Source organism: Carettochelys insculpta, chromosome 5 (assembly GCF_033958435.1).
Source record: "Carettochelys insculpta isolate YL-2023 chromosome 5, ASM3395843v1, whole genome shotgun sequence".
Lineage (NCBI taxonomy): Eukaryota > Metazoa > Chordata > Testudines > Carettochelyidae > Carettochelys > Carettochelys insculpta.
Genome location: NC_134141.1, coordinates 76,136,646 through 76,154,828, shown reverse-complemented (window position 1 = coordinate 76,154,828; position 18,183 = coordinate 76,136,646). Strand labels below are relative to the sequence as shown.

The 18,183-nt window shown below is 42.6% G+C and overlaps 1 protein-coding gene across 1 annotated transcript; it reads right to left on the bottom strand.

Annotated features, from left to right (window-relative positions):
- Positions 1-6,597: 6,597 nt before the first annotated feature.
- MBLAC2 (metallo-beta-lactamase domain containing 2) lies at positions 6,598-17,944 on the bottom strand. Its single transcript, XM_074995339.1, has 2 exons — positions 17,347-17,944; positions 6,598-9,174 (listed from the first exon to the last, which is right to left on the bottom strand). Exons 1-2 carry the CDS (start codon positions 17,816-17,818, stop codon positions 8,789-8,791), a joined length of 858 nt encoding a protein of 285 aa, XP_074851440.1. The 5' UTR covers positions 17,819-17,944; the 3' UTR covers positions 6,598-8,788.
- Between the last annotated feature and the right edge of the window lie 239 nt (positions 17,945-18,183).

Genomic DNA, 18,183 nt, shown 5'->3' with positions numbered 1-18,183 from the left:
TCCCCTCCCTTGGTGTTCACACCTCCAGATCAACTGCTGGTAGTAAGCCTCACCCTTGCTGACTGAGCTAACCTTGTTATCCCCACCCTAGCTCTGGCTTATTTATACCTGGCCCTGCAGATTTCCAAGACCAGCACCTGATGAAGTGAGTCTGTGTTCACGAAAGCTCATGCTCAAAACTTTTCTGTTAGTTTATAAGGTGCCACAGGACCCTTCGTTGCTGTTACGGTCTCTGGGAAGACGCAGGTGGAGCTGGTGCTCAGGACCTCCCTCGGATGGGAGCCCGTGACACCCCTCCCCGAGAAGCCACCGGACGCTGCTCTCAGTCTCTCCCACTGCTGGGAGTGGGGTCTCCCTGCCCCAGGCGCCTCTGCGGCCCATGGAAGATGGCTGCTAGTGACAGTGCTGGGCTGGCGCGCTGCTGGAGATCGGTGTGGGGAAGATATAGTGTGTGAGCGTGTAATGAAGAGGTTTCCTGAATGCTTAGGTCTGGAGTGGGAGGAATTAGGGTTGCGCAACCGTGGTTCAGCTACTGGTTGCACCTCCCTGATCTGGCATGCGAGGGACCTGGCTGAGCCCGCACAAGGGAATTTGCTGGATGAGGGGAGGTGTAGGCCTTCTGCTGGCAGGAAGCGCTGCAACCCCTTTCCCCAGCATGAGCTGCCATGGGGCTCCAACCAGCGCCTGCCTCGCCAGCTGCCAGGGACCCAAAGTGGGGGTGGGGCTCTAGCTCAGAGCCACGCCGCAGCCTTCCAACCCCTGGTGCTGCAGGACTAGTGGGGGCCCCCTGTGCTGTGCCACAGGACAGGGAGAGGCTCTGGCACCTAGCCCTGCGGGGGTTCTGCACCATCTGCTACTCTCTTTTGGCAACATTCACAGTCATGACTGATGTTGCTGGACCAGAGTACCAGCTTTCAGAGAAGCAACCTGTACTAGGAAGATGTCTGAGAACTTAGGTGGTGTAGTCACTTCAGGTTGAGCAGGCCACTAAATAACAGAACCAGGTCTTTTTCATTTTACTACATCATCTTTCAGAAGAACTTTGTCAAAAGAGTAACAGAGAGGAAGCCGTGCTAGTCTATACACTATCAAAACAAAAAGCAATCAAGTAGCACTTTAAAGACTAGCAAAATAATTTTGCTAGTCTTTACAGTGCTACTTGACTGCTTTTTGTTTTGTCAAAAGAGGTGTGTCTGTAATCCACACTAACATAGGATGACACCTTTTAGGAGATACCATACAGAGATTGGTGACTCTGCTACTTCTTCCATGTTAAGAAATCTGGTTCTTTATCTCAAGGGGTAGTTTATGTTTTCACATCCAGAAATTGCATGTTCTTTCCCATATGTTTGGCTGTGCTTCTGTTATGACTAAAACAAAATTTTCAACCTGAACCAAGATTAGGAATAAAGAATTCTAGTTCTCAACATTCCGTTGTTGTCTCACAAATATCCTTCTGCCCTAAATCCCTTAGTCTCCAAGGTGCTACAGAACCCCTTGTTTCCACTGGCAAATAAACGTGTATTGTAATGCCCTGATGCACGTTAGTCTACCTATTGGATAACAGTGAGAGATTTTTCCCTATCAATTACTTAGGGAATGTCTACCCTTCAGGAAGATCCACCTGGTCAGGGTCGATCTTCTGGAGTTCAATTTCACCCATCTGGTAGAGACATGCAAAATCGATCTTTCTGGGGGTGACAGCAGACCTCTGTATTCACTATCGAGAGGAGTAAGGTAGGTCAATGGGAGAAACACTTCTATCCACCTCCCTCAATGAGGACAGGTAAGTCAACTTCAGACAGGCCAATTCTAGCTATGCAATTGCTATAGCTAGAATTACATACTTGAAATAGACGGTTCTGCCTAGTGTAGACCTGGCCTTACACAGTACTTGAGTTTTAGAGCTGTGGATCTGGTTGTAGGTTCTGGCATCTGAAATTATAGATTCATTTGAAGGTGCAAATTACATTTATAAAACTATAATAACCATTAAATAATTATTTGGATGATTAGATATAACAAAACATGGTGGGTGTTCGCCCTTCTCACCTTGCAACTAGTCAGTATTCAGGTCCCGGACGATATTCTAGCTAGAAGTAAAAATTGAAGGAGTCTTGTATTTTCTTCGGCTGATAGAAATAAGATTTCGAAGTTGGTGGGGGTCCTTTTGAAAATGACCTGTCTGGATGAGCCACGCGGGAGCGAAAAGCAGCAATTCTGAAGTGCCGTGGCATGCTAATGATGCTCTGAATATGCATTTCAGCTCCTCATTAGTATTCTTTGAAATAGCCATTAGCATGGCTATTTCAAAGATTTTTCTAAGTGTAGAAACAGCCCTTTTGTTTTAGTTTGGGGATGGGTGGTTCTTTTATAGTTGTGTTAATTGAAAGGTGCATTCACATCCATTAATTTCAATGAGGTATTAACTCAATCTGTAACAAGGTTTTACTCAACTCTTAACCATTTTTAGAGGTAAATTTGGATTTGTTTTCTTTTGCATTTTTATTACATTTATGGGAGCTACCGACTTATGGATAAGGTGTGGCTGAATTAGAAGGTGTATGAGACAGCTGCAAATGGGAGTTTGCTGATGAGTCCAAAGATGTTGCTTGTGCAATTCCAAAAAGGTCAGAACTTAATTTAATAGGCTTCAAACAAGGCTCAGTTCTCAGAGGGGAAACGTTAGCATTAATGAGATGCCTCTCGGTACTACTTATGAACCTGCAGGTTCCCAGGTTGAATCTTGCCTGGCTGTGAAGCAATTAAAAGTTGCTTTTATTTAAAAGATGGTTGGTAGTCCATAGATCAGATGAGGTCCAAAGTCTATTGATATCTTCTGCATTATTTACTACATTGCCTGTTCCTGAAATGTTACCGTGAAATACCATGAATCTTTCAGTATTTGGTGTTATTAAAGTTCTAGTTCCTTGTGTCCAGTGATTATGAGAGAATCATTTATGTGAAGAAAAACAGCTCGAAATGTGACCAGAGTGTACCTTTACAACTCGGAGAAAAGCTTGTCTGTGCAGGGGTTTTAAGCAACACATTTTTTATTGGGTATCATGTAATGCACAGTATGCAAGCCATGGTAATTGTGTGCACCCCGTCAGTGCACATTATTCTGTACCCATAATGGCAGTTTGCTGAGAACTGAGGACATGGCATTCTCAGAAGGCTTTCTTTTTTTTTTTCTCTCTCTCTCTGCTATGCAGTGTGCATTCTGGGATTTTTCTGTGAGAAGCCAGGCTAGTACAAAAGTTTTTTAATACAATTTTTTTTTAAAACACATGTGGTTCATCTGCCTCTATCCCGTACTTCCTTTCTGAATTTGCTGTCACCATTTTTGAATTCCTATTGACCAGCAAGGACCCAACAGTTCTCCATGCCTGTAGGCGAGCAATCTCAAACATGCAAAGGCACCCCTCAAGCTGTATGTAAGTATTCATAACAGGATGAATTCCACTTGGGACTTTGCCTGCCACACCACTGAGTTAATTCTGGACTCATAAAACCAGTGCAGATTGGTAAGAAAAGATTGTTCTATTGACCTTGGGTCCCAGCTGTGGTGAGAAAATTTCATGATGAGGAAAGCAACCTTTGAGAACTAATGCTCGTGCTGCAGTGACAGCATGTTGGCTGACCATCCATCCCGTTATCAGTGGGACAGTTCCATATCTGGGACACCAAAAAGGAGTCCCGACTTATGGGACAGTGTCCCACATCTGCTGTGCAGGTGGAACTGCCTGCCAGAGAGCACGCAGTGTTTGACAGTACACACTCTCCAACAGAGGGAGACAGCAGGTGAGCTGGGGGAGGGACAGCGCTGTGGCTGCTCTGTCCCGGATGCTTCTCCAACCCTGGGGGGAGTGGAGGAAGAGCGCTGCAGGTGCTCTGTCCTGGGCACGTCTCCAAGCCTTGGGGAAGGGGTGGCAGTAGCACACTTGAGGCTCAGGGATGGGGGGGGGAGCGCCCCCCCGTCCCATATGTAACCATGGGAAACATGGTCACCCTACGGCATACCAGCCTGTATTGTCTTTCATTACATGGCTGAAAAGTGTCTAGGGTACGAGGCCTCAATTTTAGTTGGGTCCACTAGCAAAAGCTCTTGACAGTGGGTGCCAAAATGAGGTATTTGTCATTATAAAATTGTGAGACTTGGCAACCCTATATTGTCAACCGTGCATTAAGGATGGGCAGGAGTTCAAAATCAGCAAATAGACCAAAATCCTCATTCATGACTTTTGGTGTCTTCTTGACTTTTAACCTTTTGAGGTTTGCAATAGTGAGGATCCCTTCTCAAGTATTCATTTGTGAAACAGCTGTACACCTTAGCATGCTCATGTATTCAAACCTTTCACCTCTAGGTCACCAGTCTGAATCCAGCCCTGAACAGAATGAAGTTTTTTTTCTTTCTCCCAACAAACAGGCTCCTTGGAGGATCCTGCATGGGATGTGCCTGGATATCTGTTTTAGCTCCCACATCACATATGCAACACAGGCTGTTCTCTCAGAACAGTGGTTCTCAATTTTTTCCACCCCACAGCCTGCTTGAAAATTGCTGAGGTCTACTTAATGATCTTTCCAAATGTTGCTTATACTGTTAGCTAACTATTGTAAAGCACTTGGTATAAAGGCACTATAAAAATCCTTAATTTTTTTTCTATAAATGAAAGCACACAACTTTATTATATTGTCTCCCATTTTGCACCCCACCTGAGGTTCCCCCTCCCTGTAGCCCCTTCTGTGCCCCTTCCTTTCCCCCTTTTTCCTCCTTTTCTTACCCCGCTATAGTACCTTCATATTTTCTCCCTTACTCATGCAATTCCATTCAGAATAGAAGCTAACCTCTAAATTACTGGAATAGCCCCTGCATGTGGTTGGCAGTCAGTGAAGCAGAGCAGCTTAAGGAACCATATATTTATTTTCAGAATTAATCACCGAAAATGCTCTTGAGTAACAAAATAATAAAATGGGTTGAGAACAGAGAGAAACATTCTATACCTGTTTATCAAAATCTTGAAAAGATTCTAAAAGAATAGTGGCATTCGAAAGGAGTTGATATAGAAAGGTTCTGAGAATAGGATGGATGCAGAAGGTCACCAATGAGGAACTATATAGAAAGATGAAACCAAAAGAGAATCTGCTTGCAGGTAGTTATAAAACAGAAGCTACAACAATTTGGGCATATTTGCAGAATGCACAATGAACAAAAAAATCAAGACCCTGGTATTTAGCATAATGATGGTTCAAATAGGAGAGGCAGACCTCACAGAGAATGGTGGATGATTAAGTAGATTGGCGCGGAGCTAGTCTACAGAACTAAGCCGCTCCGCATGGGAGAGGGAAAGATGGAAAGGAATGGTGAGTGAGGCATCAGACACCAACGGGTGCTGAGCCCATGGTCATTGATGATGATGATGAAATCTCTAAGTGTATAAGTAGTTTTATTCTTCAGTGGTATCTGCTCTTTCAACTTCTTTTTAAATGTTGCTCTGCAAGCTATTAAAGCAACAATATTGGAAAAAATAAATAAAAACAAACAGGAGAATGATGGCAGAGTTCTAAACTGTACATATGCAGCTGAACCACCAGATGGCGTGTCATCTGTCACTTATACAGTCGCTAGGGAATAAATAGTAACAGAGAGTAAGCTGTGCTAGTCTATACACTATCAAAACAAAAAGCAGTCAAGTAGCACTTTAAAGACTAGCAAAATAGTTTATTAGGTGAGCTTTCGCGGGACAGACCCACTTCTTCAGACCACATCCAGACCAGAACAGACTCAATATTTGAGTCTGTTCTGGTCTGCATATGGTCTGAAGAAGTGGGTCTGTCCCACGAAAGCTCACCTAATAAACTATTTTGCTAGTCTTTAAAGTGCTACTTGACTGCTTTTTGTTTTGATAGGGAATAAATGCATTACATTAGTTAAACTTATAGGCTATGTCTAATCAGGGTGATGGGAGATTACTAATGAAGTGCTGCAGTGAATACACAGCACTTCATTAGGCTAATTCTCCCCCGTGGCAACTTCAAAGTGTCAAACTTCAAAGTGCAGGCATGCGTAACAATAGAAGGGAATTATGTAATGCAGGGTTCATCTGTGTAGTATTTTGCACTGGTAAGGCGTCAGCAGGAGTACTGTGTTCTGTTTTATACTGTTCAATTTACAAAAGACAGGGACAAACTAGAGAGTCTCCATAGCAGCATGGCAATCACAATCAGTTTGAAAACACCACTTATGAGGAAAGGTTAAAATATTGGACGTAATTAGTCTTGAGAAACCAGCATGTGTGTGATTTGATAAGTCTTTAAACGTATTAAAAGCCGTTATAAAGAGGACAGTTCTGTCCACTGAAGGTAAGACAATATTATTGGCTCAATCTGCTTCAAGAGGCACAGTGAGACTGGGCAAACTTCCTGTGAGGACAGTTAAGCACTAGACCAGGCTTCAAGGGATGTTGTGGAATCTGCCATTATAGAAAATTTAACAACAGCATTAGACAAACACATTAGATATACTTGGTCCTGCCTCAGCTAGTGGGCTGGACTAGGTAACCTCTTGTGATCCCTTCCAACCCTACACTTGTGATTCAAGACATATGAAAATTATAACTGGACACTTACGACAACACTTTTATTATGAGTTATCCATGGCAAGTAACAAGTTTTTTTTTTCTTTGAAAACTTTCACAACCAACATCAATAATTTTTGATAGAAGACAGATCAAGTTTTTAGTATTTCTGTAAAGCCTCCAAGATACTGAACACAAATTAACTGACAGCACTTTAGACATTTTACAAATAGTTCTGAACACCCCAAATTTTGCAGTACTTAAACTGAACAGATTTTAAACAATTAAAGTTAAAGGGACACTGTCAAACTCTCAAGATTAAAATCTGACTATTTAAAAAAATAGTCTGAGAGGGGAAGGCCTCCAGATATTTTATATTGAGGATATTATTATTTGCCTAACAAGTTGTTGTAATAGAAAAATACTTGCTATTCTAAGACCCACAAAATTATGATCTTCTGTTGGAGCAGCAGTTATACTATCAAGCATCTTTCCAACACTGTGTTTTCTGGATACACTACTCATTAAGTTAAAGCTCCCATTAACTTAGTGGAGGAAGAAATCTGACAATTACCAATAGCTATAGATAAGCCTCCTGTTCCAACAGCTGGTGCAAGTCGCAGACAGTTCAATGTAAACTCAAGCTTCTTTGGTAGCTATAATATGCTTCAGGCATTCTGAATTTTTTGCCTCCCACAACTTCCAGCTTTTCAAAATATTAAACCACAAAGAGCATATGACAATAAAAGCAAATGTTCTGAAGTTTACTCAGTGATGGGTCACAAAAGAACTTTTTTCAGGCCCCCTTTTTGCCTCTCTTCTCTGGAACTGAAGAAAAGTACCAGCTGGGTTAAACAGCTTAATTACTGACTCCAAGTTTCTTCAGGAAAAGCCAGCATCCACAGTGAACATTCCTTTACATAAAAGGAATTTAGATTCCTGAAAGATACAGAGCAAGATATCATGGCTAACCTGTCCTCTAACTAGCCACAATCTTGTGGATCTGTCCTGCTCACTTACAGTTTTGCTGCAGCATATATTATATAGGCACTATTAAAAATATAAATAAATGGAAAATAAATGTTTTTCCCCTTTATTAAACCTTATCTGCTGTGCTGCTTTTGAAATAAACAGCCCTGAGAAGAGAGACAATTTATGTAAGAGCTTTGCTTCCATTAATTCTGGACAAGGGTGCTTATTCATTTGACTATATCCCATGACAGACCATTCTTTCTCCAAAAATTTACGTTAGGTCAGAAACAGCACAGACATTTTCTTCTGAGTAAAGCCCAAAATATAATTTGGTGTGATCAAATAAAACCAAGTGAATTGCCAACTTAAGAAATAGGCTTTTCAACTCCACTTACTCATAGTGGATATAAGATATTTGCTAAACTGGTAAAAAAAAAACATTTTGTCAAACTTGTGAGGAAGATTATATATATAAAAATAATTAGACAGTGTCCATTTAAAATAGTAACTATATTACACAAACTCATTTATCATTTATAATACACACTTCAATTTTAATGAAGCGATAGTATGTCTTAGCAATTTTCATGTATTTATTTTATCTGCGTTGGAAAAAACAGATTGCTATGCCCTTTTTCCAAAAAGCAAAAATACACACTGAACCACTTTATAAACAAATAGTAAACAAACAGTTCAAGTTACATTCACTTTAAAGGTAATAAACTAGATGGATATTGAAAACTGGATATTGCAATAGTACTTATAATAGGACAATGGAACGTTAGTTATCTTTTCAAATATAGCACTAACAGCTAAATTACATTTCAGACACTTCAGAAGTACACTTTAAACAGAAACTGAGCCTTTAACCTGACACCACAAAGTTTTAGGCAGGAATGTCAAACTTTATTTTGGCATTGCATATGTATCCATCAGAATCATACAAAAAGAATAGATTTTAAACTGCTGTCCAATGGCATTCCTAACCCAGGTGCAAACATGCCTTAAAAAAAAAAAACAACAACAAAAAACAAACACAGGAAGATAGAAGGCTGCTTTCACATGACTATCGATTATACTGTTATTTTTAAAAATAAAGTAAGCATAAGAATCTTTCTGGCTCATTCATTATCAACCGGACTTCTCTTTCAGAACATTTGTCACTTTTGTTTGTTTTTTATTAATACTAACTCACAAGCCATTTGGTTTTATATAGCTGACAATAAAACGAACTGACACTAAGAAGAGACTCTAGAATTTGTTACACGAAGAGCTAAACTTGCAATGGACCTCACAGCGCAGGTAGAAAATTTGTGACAAATTCCAGCTTTTGAAATGTAGTTGGAAGCTAAACGATACAGCCTTTCAGCTCCAAAGGTATTAAAATGCCCTGGAAGCACCTTTTCCACAAGACCTCTATCCACTAATTCTATAAGACGCTCGCAACTTGTGACATAGTCACTTATCTTGCTGTAAGGAAGCCAGTCAATCATCGATCCATCATAAACAACATCTCCACTGAACAATATCTTCTGATCTCTGTCATGTAAGCAAATACTTCCTCTTGAATGACCAGGCATATGCATGACAGTCAGCTGTCGGTCTCCAAGGTTGATCACATCCCCTACAGATTTAAATATATTAAGAGAAAAGATATGATTTATTATTCATTTTAAACCATAATCAAAAAGTGTATACAGATGCCTGTGCAGTAAACAAAATATATATTCTCTAAAAAGACAACCATTGTAAGGAAAATGTGGAATGGGACTTAATTTTTAAATTAGATAATTTGAACTATGAAGAAATTTGGACAGAAAGAAACACACAAACTACTTATCTCCTAACTTTGATTTTTGTGATCTATCAAAATTTGTTATTTAGCTATCGCTCTGGACTCTGACGCAGATCTGAGAGCTGCACTAACAGAACAATAAAAATGATTACAATGGTTCTAAATATACTACTTTGCCAGAATACCAGATTGATGACGATATATGAAATCAAAAGAAAGTTACAGACCCCCATTGTTCCCTGAGCCTGCTTAATCAGGGCCATAAAATCCTAAATCCCAACCCCTATCTCCCCCGCACCCCCCGCCGCAAAAAAAAATAAAAAACTTCACCAGAGCTCCTGCCGCCTGGACAGTTGCCACTGCTGGAGCCACCATGCTCTCCTCCCACTGGGCTGCGGCACGTATGTGGGCAGACAGCACCCACATATGCTCCCACCCATTGTGGGAGGAGCGTGGGGTGGCTCCAGTGGCTGCGGGTCTGGCACAGGAGCAGCTCCAGCCATGAGTGTGAGTAGCAGGAATTTTTGGAGGTGAGAGGGACTCTGGGACTCGGGGAGCCTGGCAAGGGTGGGACTCAGTAAACCCTCTGATTTAAAGGAGACCCCTTTCCCCCATTAGTCTGTTAAACTGAGGGTTTACTGTAAATTATTTGGATTACTGGTGAAACTAGAGGTTCCACATTTTTAAGCTTAATATCTTGAAAACTGCTGTGATCTTACCAGCCCACAAAAATAGGGGACAAGATAGGAAGCTTAAGAACTGTCTGCACAGCACATGTGAAAGAAGGGGATCCAGAGAATGAAAGTTGATGATCCACCTTGGAGACTCCCCACTGGAGATAAAAGATGCGGAATGCTTCCTACTCCCAGAAGTTAACGATACTTTTTCCATTGGGCTTGAAAAGCTAATGGGTTCCCAACCTCCTCCTCCTTAGCCAGGTCTCCCTACCAGTGTTAGGGAAGTTCCTCCCTCCAGATGCCCAACTTCAGGCAGGGCCAATACCCCAAACTCCAATTTATCCTTTCACCAAAGAGGTCCAATATGACAAGGCACATATTAGTTCTCTCAAACAAACAATAAAAAAATAACAAAAAGTCCCATGGCACCTTACAGACTAACAGATATTTTGGAGCATAAGCTGTCGTGGGCAAAGACGCACTTCGTCAGAAAGCTTCTGCTCCAAAAAGTCTGTATCTTCAAAAACAGCAAGCAATCCTACGGCACCTTATAGACTAATTCGGCTCACTCTCTGATACTTGTCGCAGTAGAACAAATGTTTAGTTGACAATGCAAACAACTTGGAAAATGCAGTAAAGTTAAACACATCGAATGCAAATGAACCCAAACATTAATCAAATAAAAACACACACCAGTTCAATTCTCTGTCTCTGGTAACTGACCAGCATAGCAGAAATTAAGTTGAAGGCTTGATTACAGGCACACAACACCTAAGTTCCTGCTAAGCTCCATTGCCACACAAAGGCTTATCACTGCAGCGGAAAGAGATGCTTCTTCCCACTCTCGAAGCTGATGCGGCCAGGAAGGAAGAGGAGCATCCCTTGCTGCCAGCCCCAGCATGAAGTAGCAACAGCTGGGGCAGCTCTGTGGGGAGACCAGCAGCGAAGTGACCAGCACAGTAACTCTGACACCTAGGTGGATGGGGTGGGGAGGGCCCACAGAGAGGGGAACAGAAGAGGGGCCATGGGACTCCATGCACTGGCTCTGCTCTGCAAGTAGGAGCAGTGAGTGGTGTGCTGCACAGCCTCATGCCCCATCCTCAGATACTTGCTGGTGCATCTCGGTCCTTCAAGAGAGAGACAGGCCCCAGAAAGCCTGTTTTTGCACCACTGGCTTAGTACGCCTCAGTCCCAATCCCCTGCCCTACCCTGAGCCTCTCCCAACTAAGAGCCGCCTCCTGCACCCCAACCTCCTTATCCCCAGCCTCACCCCACACCCTCAGCCCTTTACATCTTTTGCACTTCATCCTGTGCCCCTCCCAAAACCTGGAGTCCCTCAGCACCCCACCCCAAACCCTGCACACCCAGCCAGAGCCCTTGCAACACACCCCACCCCACCCTGAGCCTCACCCTAGAACCTGCATCCCCACTGGAGTCCTCACACTTAGACACTTAAGTCTTCCCCCCCACTCAGAACCCCTTGGTTCCACCCCCACCACATGAATTTTGTTATGTACACCAATATGTGCAGCAACATGGAAATGATGTGTGACACATAAGACAATTCATTCCACTCAGGAGTGCAAAATAATTAGGAGGTCAGACTGCTCTAGAACCCGTCTTCCTATTCTGAATCCAGTCACTGTATTACCTCCCACTGATTCTGGAAATTCACAGCAGTTGTTACCTGCTAAACATATGTATGTTTTCAATGGAACAGACATTTGATTAAAAACCTATTTCCTACTCACTGCTTTGCTGATCTGTGACTGCTAGGTACAGGGCAGTACTGTAAAACAAAAACATGGCTATACACATTTCAAACCAAGTTTTCAACATACAAACTAATGTATAAGTGACAGCCAGCCACTAATGACCAGCTGGGTAAAAATATTTTGAGCTGTAGCTTAAAGAGGTTTTCAGCTTTACTAAGGTCCTCAATCCCCCAACACAAACTTTAAAAGCTGAAACAGCCTTCCTTCCACATCGTTAACAAAAGGAAAAACCACTGTGGTCAGAACAGCCAATAGACAGAGACTGCAGGCCAAACCTAGACCACCAGATGCTTTCGAAAAGACACTGAAACCTTATTTATTAATTTTTTTTAAATGTCATTTCCCCCTATGGAATCTGGACCTTGACTATATCTAAACAAAAAAAAAAAAAAAAAAAGACTACCTCTGCTGTAAAGGACAGTCCGATTTTGTCAAAGAATCCTCTACTTCTGATACCAGGTCTACATTATAAAATTACATCTGTAGAACTACATTGTTCAAGTTGTGAAAAATCGAGACCCTTTAGTGACTCTTATACAACTCCAACTCTGTCAGTAGAAGGACTTTTCCCTTCAACACACTGCTTCTTGTGTAGATATACATATTACCCTTTGCACACCGCGCCCAGCCATTTGACAGCATAGTCATCAGCCATGTGAAGAGGTGGTAGCCAGCTGCAAAATGACGTCAGACTCTTGTCAAGAATACAAGACCTAGTCCGATCCTGACCACATATACACCACAGGTAGGTAGAGAAATCCCACATGAAGAAGCAACAGTTACCCAGTCCTATTCAAAGCTGGTTCAGGGTTGACCACCAGTGTTTTGGCAACTAAAAACCTGGTGCTCAGGTGCTTGCATTCATGATGAGAGTGATGAACACCCATCAAAAGGTGACCAGTTATGCCAAGTAGAGTCCACCATCATGTTCCATGGTGATATAAAAGACTATAAAGTGTGTATACAAGACAGAAACACTGGTAAGTGGTTGAAGAGGTCTGAATACAGAGGCAAGCAGCTGTTCTCATACATCTTGCTAGGAGCAAAGATGGAGGCTCATTCACAGTAAATATGGGACAGGGCTATATTACCAAGTATTGCCAGCCCCAGTAATGGAGTTGCATAGCAGAAATGGACTAACTGCACAGACAGAAGAAGACACACTTCCCCCATTGGCATAGTACAGGTTGAACCTCTCTCATCCAGCACCCTCAGGACCTGATCAGTGCAGGATGAGGGAATTTGCCAGAAGATGGGAAGTTAATATTTTCTATCACATTACCAACACTTCCCACTGCTTATTGGGCCCTTCTAAGACATTTAGGTGCAAATCACTGCTAAATAACAGCACGGGACACCAAGAGCCAGAACTGATGGCTGCAAACAAACTTTATCAGATCTCAGGAAACTTGGCCATGCCCACAATAAGTGGTCACCCAGCTAACTAAAATCATGCCAGATTACAGAGTTTGCCAGTCAAGAGCATTCCGGACTAGAGAGGTTCAACCTGTATCATCTTTGCTGAAACACTACAGCTGCACTCCTAAAATGTTTGAAGTATAAGCCATCCCCGAGACTCTTGTCAACACTTTCAAAAGTATAACAGAATGGACAGTAGTACCAAGAACATTCTACAGCGAAGGAGTTCAAATGAGCCTAATACAAATCATACTGGTTTCTTCAGTGGCTACACAACCAGTCTTCCCATTTCAAATTAAATTTGTCTAAGTTGGTGATAATCATGTGTGTCCAAACCATCCTAGGTCTCTCTCTCTTTCTTGCTGGATATTCCAGATTCCAATAGAAAGCCATAATCAGTAGTTAGTTATGATCCATTCATAACTGTAGGGTGTGAGAAGCTTTTGTAACGTCGAGAGTGCAGTCCAATCCCTCTGTGAACCCTCAGAAGAATCCTACACAGGCCAGTTTGTGCAAGGTGAACAGCTGCAAAACAAAGTACGCTTGCCAAACCTTCAAGGCTACGCTGGCAGTAGGCCACAAGAAATAGTAAAAGTAATGCATAGGCAATTTTAAGCAATCTTATGTAAATGAGTTTAAGCTTTATTAGTTAGTGTTAGGAGGCCTGTTACACAGCCTCTCCCCCGAGCGAAGCTCCGACGTGTCGGGTTTTTCCCCCACTGGTGACTGCGGCATTTCTGGGGCTCCCGTCGCAGGTGTCACACTTTCAATAAACCAAATATAGCACTTGCCTTCTGGGTGCAGCCTCGTTTCTGGGGAACCTGAGCCTAGTCAGTTACAATAACATACACCCTAGCCGCTGAGGTCTTCTCTTACAAAGTATTTGTGATGGAGACCTTGCTTTAGCCATTTTCTGACCTCACCATTCATTTTTCTTTCCTCATGGCCAAAGCTAAAATCAAAGAGAGGAAGAGGTGTTCACATGTTAACAGCAAAATTAAGACAAGAAGGGGAAATAGCTGAAACTGAATAACGTATACTAAGTGGGATTTCAAATTGGGTACAAATTAATAAATGATTCAACAGTGTGGTCAACATGTGACTAGACAGCTAAAAGTTTACTTCCCCCACTTTACAACACTTGCCACTTTCAAGAAATAAAGATTTTTGCATTCCCAGAGTGAGGTGAGAGCACAACATACTTTATCACAATTTAAACTCCCCTCAAAATGTTTCTTTATCTGCAATAATGAGAAATCAATCCACAATTTTAAATTATTTTATAATAATCTCTTATCAAATTATACACATAACTATACCCAACAGCTCTTCCTCTGTTATAAAATATTCAAAAGGAAGAAAACTAGCCATGTTCTCTCAAATAAGGATACTTTAACTCCACAATTAAATACTTCCTTTGTGGAATTTAAAAACCATTACTTAAATAGGTGCATTCAGCATGTGTATATTTTTAATCAAATAAATCAGTCTGTTCTACTTCACCCAGTGAAAGAATCAAATAAAGTAAACTCTATCATATCTGGCAGCCCTGGGACTGAGAGGCTGCCAGATATTCAAGCATTCTGGATAATAGAGAGGTATACCCAGCAATGCATAATACTAAAGAAAAACAAGATTAGACATTAAGAAACAAAAATGTATACAGAGTACTTTATTTACAAAACAGCAGTAGTATTGTACACTGTAAACGTATACTGTGGTTGATGTATTTATTTGTATTTACTTTCACTATACTGTACTTACGGAAAATGCAACTAAAATTTACTTATGATTAAAATACCTTTATTTGAGAATCTTTGATAACAGACTGCTGGATATGAAAGTTTACTGTAATTTTATTGCTGCAACTATTCCAAACTGGCCTTCTTATTTAACATCTTACTACAAACAAAACATTAAAATTGCTTATGCTCTTATACAGCATTAGAAAGGAGGATAGATTACAGTCACCTAAGGAACTGGAAAAAATAGCCAGCTTTCTCAGAAACCTTCATAATTAAAATATAGTACGATTGCATACCACAGTTCCTTTTAATCTGTCCACGAACAGTCTAGAAAAATTTTACAAAACTAGGCACTCTCTATTTATTTTAAGAAAGACCTGTCAACTCACAGTAACTAAAATGTTCCATTTACAGAAATGAAAAGTAGTTCCTCTCAGAAGACGGGAGAATGCAACTCAAAAGCCCCTGTAGTTTCAAATATTTAGCAGCTCCTCATTTTTTTTCAAAATGGCTGTGGTCCAAAAAGCACCAGCACCAGGCTAGTCTTAACTGAAAATTATCTATGATACAGATAATAACAGATTTGAGACCTTATGATTCCCTGTACATTCTCTACCAGGTTTTCTTTGCTATTGTAAGAAGGAAAACTGCTTCCTTTACACCAACATCAACGGGTAAAAATATAGGTATTAATTATTAATCATTTTGTTAATGCAATAAGGGAAGATTTTACAATATAAAATAATTAAGGAAGTGAAACTGAAGATTTGGCTCTCAGATTTGTTTCCATTTATTATCTAAGACCACTCCAATGCCCTTCAAATGAATTAACCAAATACGAATACAGGGGCTTACCTGGGTCAAAAGAGATTCTGAATGAAAACTCTTCATGTTCTTATCAACAACAGAAAATGTTGAACTTTACTTCATCATGCAACTGTAATCTTGGATAATCAATTACACCTGATCAAGATCCAAATATCTTGGTCAGAGAACAGTCAAGGTCCAGACTCCCGAAAAAATAATATAAAACCAAAAACTGAGGTAAGTAGTAAATAAAAAGATTTTGCAGTCTACTCTGAAGCATCTCACTGTTCAGTTATGCTTCCCCCACCCTTCAAATTTACTATCCTTGCTGTACATGATGGAGAGATGCATCATCACATCTTCAAACTTTGGTGATGGATAAACAATTCTCCTGTTACCTCCAGAAAGACTTCCTGTAACGGAAGATGCAAAACAGGGAGGTGACATCATCCTTGACTGTGTTTATCAGCTCCCAATTTGCCAGAAGTCTTTCAGGAAAGTCAGAATTTTAACAGATGCAGAAGAATAATTTTTGCCTTATACAGTTGACAAGTATCTTCCTTTAGTGAACCACAGGCCCAATTCCCCATTGTCCTTCACTCTGTGGAATCATTCACACTAGTGAAGAGTGTTTGTAAAACACCACCAAAATCAAAATATTCTCAGATTTACTTTACATCTTCTTTGAACAGACACAGAAAGCTGACAATGCCCAGGGAGCAGACAAAACAAACCTTTGAGCTGAAACCAGAAGGTGCACCTGATTCATACTCAATAGAAGACATTCCTCATAAACATATATCCTGATGCACTGTACACTATTCACTCAGTGGAACCTGACTGATGACAATATGCAGTGCAAACATACAGGAATGCACCAGTGATAGCACCTTTCTATAAAAAATGGTTTTATATTCAAGTTCTGTACCATGTAATATACTAACATGATACAAGTGAAGTATGTATTTAGATACATATCAACATGATGCACTATATATAAGCTGATATTCAATCTAGAAGCATTAAAGCTGAAATGACGCAGGTCTAAAACAGACTCATCTGCAGACAAGCACTAAAGACGGATCGGGGGTAGCCCCGTTAGTCTGTATCTGCAAAAACAACAAGTCCTGTGACCCTTTATAGACGAACAGAGAGTTGGGAGCATAAGGTTTGCCCACGAAAGCTTATGCTCCAAATTCTATGTTAGTCTGTAAGGAGCCACAGGACTTGTTATTAAAGATACAAACGCTCATATGCGCTCCTCCAACAGAGGGCAAGGCAAAGAGACACATAATCCATCTGATCTAGCTGTACTATCACACCCAGTAAGGCGCGCACACACACACGGAGATTCGCCTCCCCACGTACCCCACAACTCCCAGCGCTGCACCTACATACTGTCGCCTAACGCACCACTCACCCCAGCCTCACAATACGCGTACACAAGCGCGTGAGTGCTGGTGAGCTGGGGGTGTACTCGCTCGCACACACGTGCCCAACGCATACCGCCCAGGCGCGCTGGAGCGGTCTTCGCCTCCCCTCCCACCGCCGGGAAGCCGCCCCACGCCTGCCCCTTACCCTCCTGCAGGATGTGGGTGGGCTGCACCGGCTGCACTCGGAAGTGCCGGGCGCGCCAGCCGGGGCTGGGCGGCCGCACCACCTCGCTGTCGGACAGCCAAGTGACCGCCTCGTAGTTGTCCCCGCGCAGCAGCGCGCCCGCCTCGGCGCTGTGCACCGCCACCTGCTCGAACTGGTGCAGTCCCCCCGCGTGATCGAAGTGCACATGGGTGGCCACGGCCAGAAGCGGCCTCCGGCCCCCGCCCGCCGCCTCCTCCGCGCCCCCGGGCCCGGCGCCCGGCCCCAGCAGCCCGGCCGAGTGTAGGTAGTCGGGCAAGCTGCGCAGCCCCAGGCCGGTGTCGATCACCACGTCGCGCTGCGAGCCGCGCACCAGCCAGATGTTGGCCCGGTTGCCGGACTCGTAGAACCGCTCCTGGATCCAGTAGATGCCGCCGCCCAGGGGCTTGTGCGCAAACCACTCCAGCGCCGACATGCCAGGCCGCCGCAAGCCCTACACTACCAGGCCGCCGCCCCCAGGAGGAGCCTGCGCGGCGCCTTCCCCACTGCGGGCTGCGGCAGCGTGGCCGGGGCGGGGCGCTCTGGCCTGGCTGACACGTGTTCCCTGCTTCTTAACTTGTGCCTGGGGGGAATCGCTGGCCTGCAAGTGTCTAGCTGCTCACGCTCGCGGTTTTACCGCCCTCTTGGCTGAGTAACACCCAAGAATGGAGTCTTAAGTCCGGTGTGAGTTCTAGACAGCGGCACGTGTGTCCCCTAGCCGGGGATCAGACTTGGTCTGTCGGTTGGCAATGTGAAAATACCTTTCCTTGGTCTTTGCCTCCTCCCCCATGTTAATTTTGG

Excerpts from the sequence above, each read along its gene's own strand:
- MBLAC2 (XM_074995339.1), bottom strand. The coding sequence starts at position 17,818 with ATGTCGGCGCTGGAGTGGTTTGCGCACAAGCCCCTGGGCGGCGGCATC. Across the intron at positions 9,175-17,346 it reads CACCCACATCCTGCAGGAGG|GGGATGTGATCAACCTTGGA; the intron begins GTAAGGGGCAGG and ends TTAAATCTGTAG.